The sequence below is a fragment of the Austrofundulus limnaeus genome, unplaced genomic scaffold, assembly GCF_001266775.1.
Source record: "Austrofundulus limnaeus strain Quisiro unplaced genomic scaffold, Austrofundulus_limnaeus-1.0 Scaffold206, whole genome shotgun sequence".
Taxonomy (NCBI): domain Eukaryota; kingdom Metazoa; phylum Chordata; class Actinopteri; order Cyprinodontiformes; family Rivulidae; genus Austrofundulus; species Austrofundulus limnaeus.
The window spans coordinates 3,520-11,787 of record NW_013952608.1 but is presented as its reverse complement, the minus strand read 5'-3'; the positions used below and the strand labels follow the sequence as shown (position 1 = coordinate 11,787).

The window sequence follows — 8,268 nt, the reverse complement described above, 5'->3', positions numbered from 1 at the left end:
ACATTGGTGAATGCCACAAATTCTCCTAAATCACTCGTACGCACAACTTAAGAACAAATCTGTGCGTACGAACGGTTCTTGCATGAGGCCCATTGACTTGGTTGAGCCTGGAACAGTGTGTTCAGGTTCAGAAACAAAACTGACAATAGAACTATTCATAAGAAATGCAGTGCATACAATAAGAAGGCGCCTTTATTTGCAGCAGCTGTAGCTGATACCTCCTCTTACATTAAAATATCTCTTTGTCTCCGCAGTTTTTTTTCACTGTTATTTATTCTTCCTCACTCTCCAATTCTTCATCTACTTTTGTTCTCCTATTCTGTGAGTTTGGCAAAGGAAACAATGTACCACAGCACATTATTCTGGTACACGATGAATGGAAAGAATCTGCTCCTGATGACTGCGGCCTTGAGATAAAGAATAAGCAAATAAAACTGTCTGCTTGCCTTGTAGCACCCAGGAGCCTGCTGCCACCAGTACTCGTGCTAATTTGATTGAGAACACTATCAGTTCATACAACACTCCTCGACACACGCACCTACATGCACAGCTATTCTTCTATTCAGGAGGGACAAGACAAAGAACAGAGGATGTCATCACGGCACATAGTAACGACATTAATCTATTAATCTTTACGATGGCTGCCACGGTATTGTTGAAGTTCGGTCCACTGTCGGTAGTTGACATCAAAGTGAAATGTGGTGCTACAGAAGAGGGCCAAACAGAGCCGGAGGCAGGGAAAAAAAAGAAGAGGACGTGCATAAAAAATGTTAGGGAAGAAGTTAAAATAAGGCCTTTAGAGGAGAGGGGGAACAAAGAAGCGAGAGTTATAAGAGTGGAGCAAATAGGCAAGTACTTTACAATCCTCATCTGTGTTTTTTCACTGCAATTAATGTGGAGCCAGAAGGAGAGCCGACTCCTTTCTGCCATAAAACAAAACCAGGATTGATGACGGTGTCGGCAGTGAAAGTGACTTGCTGGGTACGAGCTTGTTGGGAGCAATGAGTTGAGATAGCGAAGAGGAGAAAAGATGGCTGGCTTTAGAGGCTGGAAAAATGTGGTGTCAGGTGAAGAGAAAAGCACAAATGAGGGCAAAGATCGAGATAAAAAATTGACAGACTAGTTAAATTCTGTGGAGCGAGGGTGGGAGATGTTTGTGCAAAACACAGACTAAGCCAAGGGAGATAAATTGGAACAGAGTCGCTCTTTTATGGCCATTTTTCTCTGTCTCCTTGGAAGCTATTGTGCTGGTTTCATTCATTAGACTGCATGCAATAAAAAAAGATTCAAGTAGAGAAATATCACCAGTCAGGAGCTTTTCCCTTTTTTCCCCCTCTCTTGGGTGATTTCTCACCACATTTGACCTTTTTAAATAAACAAACAAACCACATGTTAATCATGGAGGAAACGAAACACGAAAAGATTTTTCTTTTTCGCCAGCCTAGTTGTTGTTGAGTCATTAAACATTCACTGCATCGTAGATTTGTTTATGAAGAAAAAATAAAACTGTTCTATAAATCATTGGAACACTGTTTGCATGGACAGAAAAAAAATGGTAAGGAGTATTTTTAGTGTCTTAAATTGTTCTGAATAAAATTTCACTTTAGTAAATTTTGCTGAACACACTGTCTGTCTTTTAAAAAAATTAATTGTCTATACTCCTGCAGCACATTTTCAACAGAATTCAGGTTACACTGTACCGATTTCACACAGATCTGCTGCATTTGCTTATTATTTACAGAACAGCTCACTCATAAAACCTAACAAACCTATGATTGTGACATTAGAATAAAAACACAATGAAGAATAAGAGACGAGAATAGCTGAGTTTTTAGTTTTTCATGGCTGTCAGCACTTGGATTATTAGAAGTTATTTCACCCTAATGAGCTGGTAAGTGTTAACTGTCAAAAGTGTTTCTGTTTGCCTTTCAGTCTTAAGATGCTTAGTCTCAGTTAAAGCAGGTTTCTCTGTCCTTTTTCTTCCTGTTTTTGTCAGCTTCACATTTGTGTCATGATGCATCTTCTTACACACAACACTATAATTATCATCTAGAGCTGAAGCTCGTATGCAACTTGGACTGTCATTATCAAGTGTCGTATGTCAGGTAATAGAAGTGAGCCAAAGTTGTGTAGCAGCTTCACTTCGAAAAACATCTAAGTAGTTTTCCATGGACACGACGGGGTATTTTATCTCATACAGGCAGTAGGACAATCCTAACAACTAAATAAGGTTTATGGAATTCCTCATGTGGCTTTTATTATAAATATACTGAATGATACAGTGACTAAACTAAAGCAAAGTCAGTGGTTAATTCTTACATGTATCAAAGTATTACCTACTAATTCCCAAAATAAATTGAAGCTAAAAAAATGCAAAATAGCTAATACTGTAAAAAAATATTGTTTATCATAATTTTAAAAAATGTGTTATTCAAATACTTTTGAAGTCTGATACCAGGATGAATAAAAGCCAAGTTTATACATCTCAATAAAGCTCTAATGAGCCAGCAGTCTTTTTCTTCTTCCAATATAAACATCATTTTATTGTGTTTTACACCCTAAAAACAAATTTAAAAAACCATTATAAAACTAACCAAATTCTCCTTATATTTAAAACCTTTAAATAGCAGGACAATACAAGAAGTACAGTATGGGGTCCTTCAAAAGTCCTAAAAGTAGATAAGCACAACCTAAAACAGTTTAAACAAATCACATACCACACAGTTAAATTAAACTGAAGAAAAAGTTGAATATCTTTGTGTTTGTCTAAATGTGTTCTGAACATTGAAAAAAGAGAGATTTTTTTTGTTTAGGTAAAGAAAACCATTTGCTTCACCCCACTGCTAGTGATAAATGGAATTCCCTCTCCACTGAGTACAAAGAACTGCTGCATCATCTGTTTTTGTCTTGTGTTGTGAAGTTGCCACAGCTGCGTTTACACAATACTGAGGTCCTTTGTCCTTCAAGGTCCTTTGTGAATCTGAGGCAGTGTGAGGATGCTCTGCTTACAACACGTTTATTAAGGTAGGATGTATTAAATTATTACGTGTTTACATAAATTGTATATAGTAAATGAAAGAGGGTTCGGTACTTTGGATTTCCTACCAGCATAAGGGACCGGAGCATCCTTGTCTAGAGCCACCAATGGAGGGTCCAGCAGAACTGTGTCCATGTTTTCTGTTATCATTCCATGGTAGGAGGTCTCGATCCATGGCTTGTGCTTGTTAACTGTAGAAATAAAAAAAGAAAGGAATGACGTAATGGTTATTACCTTTCTTAAAAATGTTTTGAATAAACTTTGAAAGGGAACATTTAACTCTAATACAAAAATCAGGAACAGTGTTTTTTTTCTCTCCACATCTTCCCTGTTTGCTCTGTCTCACACACCTGTCAGAAACTGTAATTAACGTGACACCACCTGTCAATCAAGCCAGTAGGCTCGTCAGCAACAGACCAGTGGGCAATTAATATTGAACTGCAAGTGACACCCCCCCCCCCAGCTGCAGAAACTGCCAAGTAGGTATATATCTGCAGACAAGTAGGCATTTCCAAAGAAAGGTGTTTTTCAAGGAACACATCTGATTGGACGAGCAAAAAAGGCGTTACTCAAGCACACCACCTGATTGGATCTTTGCTTAGGCGTTTCTTTATATCATTAGCTTAGCTTGTTTGACAAACACCTACGCCTGAGTAACGCCTACAGAGAACCCCTTCTCGAAACTGCCCGCTACTTTTCTCCAAAAACTTGTGATGTCCATCATCGACATGGTGCAGTTGCAGTGAATTTAGTCAAACATCTAAACAAAAAATAGGTGGGGACATGCAATTCAGACATGTACATTATTATTCTGAGTGGTTAGAAGGCAGAATAGATTTCTGGAGAAGTGTAAACAATGGATAAAGGTTTGTGGCCATCCTCACAGGAACTCCCACATGTTTATGGGTACAAAGGTAAGAACAAGCAGATCTACTATGTATTCATTGTCATGATTTTATGTTATTTTATATTAAATAAATATAATTAAATGAAAGGTCCATTTTAAAGCTCGACGTGATTGCTTTTGTGTAGAATTGCATAACAAATTTGGGTTGAACATGTTTAGTCTTTGATTACTAAGAACTGTAAACAATGAACCAATTTTGCATTTCACATTTAATTGGTTGTGTAATATGAAATGAAAATTTAAAAACTGAACTGAAAGTTCTAATGATGGATTGCTCAGTGGCTGCATGAAAACGTGCGCTGCATTAACTCTAGTTTGTAAGTATCTACTCTAAGCTATAGTATATGCAAGCACCAATTTATAGTACCATTTTATTCCTCCTCTGGCTGCAGGAGACTTGGGCTTTAACTTCAGTTTCTCCAAGATTTCCTTCAAAAACTTCCCTGAATTGATGTATGACTCATTAGAAAACTTCTTTGCATCAATGTTGGCTTATACGTAAAAAAAAAAAAGCCTCCCCAAATGCCTCTGGTAATGCTGTCAGCTTCGCAGCATCTGCTATTACAGCTGTCTAGCTTGTTTGAGGTCTCTTTACCCTGGGTCATGTGACTGTGTGGGTGGAGCAATCTTACCATAGGCATCATGTCAATTAATTCACCTATTTTCACACACTAATCGCCTATTCCTGCTTAGCTTATTTTTTCAGCTCTCACATAAGTCTGTTTAGTCCTGGGTCATATGTCCTGCATAGGTTCTGGTTTAGTCTTGTTTATTCATGGCATCTGCAAGTTTTTTTAATGAATTGTTTTTGGAGATATACCTGGCTATGACATTTGTATGCATTCTTAGATCCTATGTTTTATTAGTGTTTTAAGTTGTATTTCTAACCCTTGTCCAAACATGTCATTGTCACTATATGCATTTATACTAATGTAAATGCCTTTTTGTGCCTCTTTATTCAGAATCATCACAATAAAACTTTACTACTTCAATCTTTTACTCTTTATCATTGTAAATAGGATGCAGAATACAAACTCACAAGGAACCAATGAAATAGGTTGTCATGTACAGTCTAATAAACAGAAAATAAACAGCTGACATGGCAGAAAAAACTCAAGAGGCACAGAAGGAACCAGCAGGGAGGCAAACAGAAAGACTGACTGAAGGAAGTGCGAGGACTAGGAGCTTAAGTAAAGAAATGATGAGGTGAGTGGCGACAGATGAGCTTAATTAATATGGGAAGCAGGTGTGACTCAACAAGCTAGAGCAAAAATGTCTGCGAGGAAAATAGCTGATGACACGAGAAGACACTGGGAAACCAAATACAAGGAAACTCAAAATATAACATAAAAATATGAAAGAGAAAACATAAGGAACAGCTACATGACAAAATAAACTAAAACCACAACTAGGGATGGGTACCGAATTCAATACTTTTTAAAGTACCAACCGAATTCTGTCGGCACCACCGAGAACCTATTCACGTGACATCAAATGGTACCATGTTTCGGTACCTAAATGCATCATTGTCACTGTATTGGCGTAAAGGTGGGAAATTTTCCATGCTTGTGCTGAACGCAGCATCGCGCAACAGCGTAATGATGACGTCAGCAGCCGCTGGTTCAGTGGAGTCTGGCGTAGCTGAAAGCAATTCTCGCAGCTCCTGGAGTGAAGCTCACCGAACAGACCGCCTCTGAATTATCTGGTGGATAAATTATCTTGTGAGCACGACGTTCGCTTGCTCAAAGTAAATATAGTACCGCCACTTTCTTTATTTAATCCGCCATTAAACAGAGACCGGCAGAGGAAAACAACAGAGGAGCTTCCCGACAGTCCGAACACGTCTGACCTGAAAGAGCACAAGCAGCCAACTTTGCGTTGGGCGCGTTTTGGATGCTCAAAACTTAGCATGGATACCTTTATTTATATAACTCCATCCTCTTTTGCTTATTTGATTTAAAATTAATTGCCTTCTATGGATTTCCATCACACATTTTTCTAGCAGGGAAATGACATCAATGAAATATGTGGAGCTGGATTTTAATCTGTGCAATAAGAAAACACTGCATTAGTTTTTTTCAAGAGTTTTCACTTTAAAGAAATTTGTTAAACAACTGATGTTACAAGACAAAGAGTTGAATGTTGTCTTTATATTTATTAAATTTTATATATTAAGAAATATGTAAAAAAAAGTTTATTATTAAAAAAAAAATGACACACACAAAGTACCGAAAATTGGTACCGTTAAGTACCGGTACTGATTCAAATGTCAAAGGTACCCATCCCTAACCACAACACACCAACCCAAAAACTCACAAATCTAAAAAATAAAAAATAAAAAAATAAAAAAATAAATAAAAAAACAGAAAATCTGTCTTTTTCTCCATGTCTCTGTCCAACTCTGCAAAGTGGTGAATTTAAACATCTTTCTTTTATTGGATTAAAATGAGTTTAATGCAGATCAACATCACACAAAGTAATTATTGACACTTTAGCTCATGGAGTGATAATCCTTCAGCCAGAACCATAAAGATTCCCAAATTTCTTTAGTCTAAATACTGAAGTTTTCTTGGGTAAAATACAAAAACCTGCAACGCTTCTAACGTGTTCTCCATGATTCTTTCAGATACAAGTGTCTGCTTATTGAACACAATGTAATGTAATGTGACCTAAATCAAAAATCCTCACAGCAGGACCTCACAAATAGAAAAACTCATGCCCAAACCACAAGTACAACCATATGTGCATCTCTCTCTCTCTCTCAGACACGCACGTGCACATGCACACACACAATGTGTCCCTGGTGTACAAGTGTCACCCTCTGCAGGGAACTGGCCTGACATCCTGACCTTTTAATCCATTGAAGAGAAACGCTTTGTCTCGTGCCAGTGAGCAGATAACATGTCCAGTTGGCACTGATTTCAAATGCATCAAACTGTTCTTAAAGCTTTCTCGCGGCTTTTCATCTGTTTGAATAAACTTCAGTAGTTTTTGCCCTACTATCCCATTTTCTCCCTCACTCGTCACAAGTGCAATGAATGAACGAGGTCACAGTGAAACAAGAAATAGGTCCTAATAGAAGAAACGTGTGGCTTTAACACGTTCAGATCAGATGCATCTTGGATGTGCTTTGTTTTTTATTTTAAGACATATGGAGCCATCACATCAAAAACTGTACAACAAAAATGTTACAGGCAAAAAGGAAGACAAAAGCAGTGTTTTACAATAAAAGGTGAGGGTTTGGACTTTGAAATGGGTTTTATTTTATGTTAATAGTTTCTTTAGAGCAGTGGTTTTCAAAGTTGCAGGATGGATCATCAAACACCAAGTGAGGGTTCTTAGGGTCCTGATCCATGTATTTTAGTCATTGTTTTATAGTTCTTTATGCTTTAGATCTTGCTTAGTTCCTCTTTGTTTTTTCTGTATCGTTGGATTCTTGTGCTTACCTTTACCTTGTGCTTTATTTCAGTTCTATTCCCCCCTTCAGTTCAGATCCTAGTCTGAGTTTCATTGGTGCTTTGCTGTGCTACAAATGTGCTTTATTTTTTTGTGTTAGTTCCTGTTTCACTCCTCTGTGTTCCTGTGTCATCTCTCATTCACCCCTCAGTCAGCATCCTCTGCGTTTTTTCTGCAGTCAGCTTTCCCCACCCACTTTACCTGTTTCTTCTGTCCTCATTAATCTCAGCTGCAGTCAATTTCCCACTCATCCTTAGCCCTATATATATATTCTGCTTCTCTCCACCTTCACATCAGTTCTGCATTGTTGGTTTGATGCCGCTGTTTGTAGCCCCCCCCAGTGTAAGCAGTTGTAAGTTTTCTGCCACATCAGCGTTTTTGTTTTGCCTTCTCTATAAAATAAGATTTTGTCTGCAATCTGTTTCTGACCTCTGATCGCTCCTTACACTTAGATAATCTCCAGATGTCAACTTCTCTTAAAGGGGATACAGTATATCATGCAAAATCCACTTTTTAGTTGTTAAATACATTTTGTTGGGTACTTGGGAGTCTCTAGGAGTACAGAAAATTAGAATTTCATCTCTGCTGGTGCTGCCTAGATACTTTTATCTGTTTGGTTCATATTTTTCAACCTGTTCAGTTTTCTTGATTACGTTTTCTGAACTATGATGTCACAGAATTTGTGACCAAACTCCTAAAAAGTGTCTAGATTTTTCTGGACAATTTCATTATCTTCATTCTCCTCTCTCTCTCTCTCTCTCTCTCTCTGGGCCAGACCTTGGATGGACAAATCTTCTGTTGTTTATTACCTCCGCCAAGGGCAAGGTAATGTTTTCGGTCGCGTCTGTCTGTCTGTCTGTCTGTCTGT

At 37.9% G+C, this 8,268-nt stretch overlaps 1 protein-coding gene across 1 annotated transcript in view; it reads right to left on the bottom strand.

The window, feature by feature from the left end:
• Positions 1–8,268, bottom strand: part of clstn2a (calsyntenin 2a) — a 58,206-nt gene that overhangs the window by 48,657 nt on the left and 1,281 nt on the right. The window contains exon 2 of the mRNA XM_014018932.1: positions 3,106–3,228. Within this exon, the coding sequence (XP_013874386.1) occupies positions 3,106–3,228 (123 nt within the window). The remainder of the gene's footprint in view (positions 1–3,105; positions 3,229–8,268) is intronic.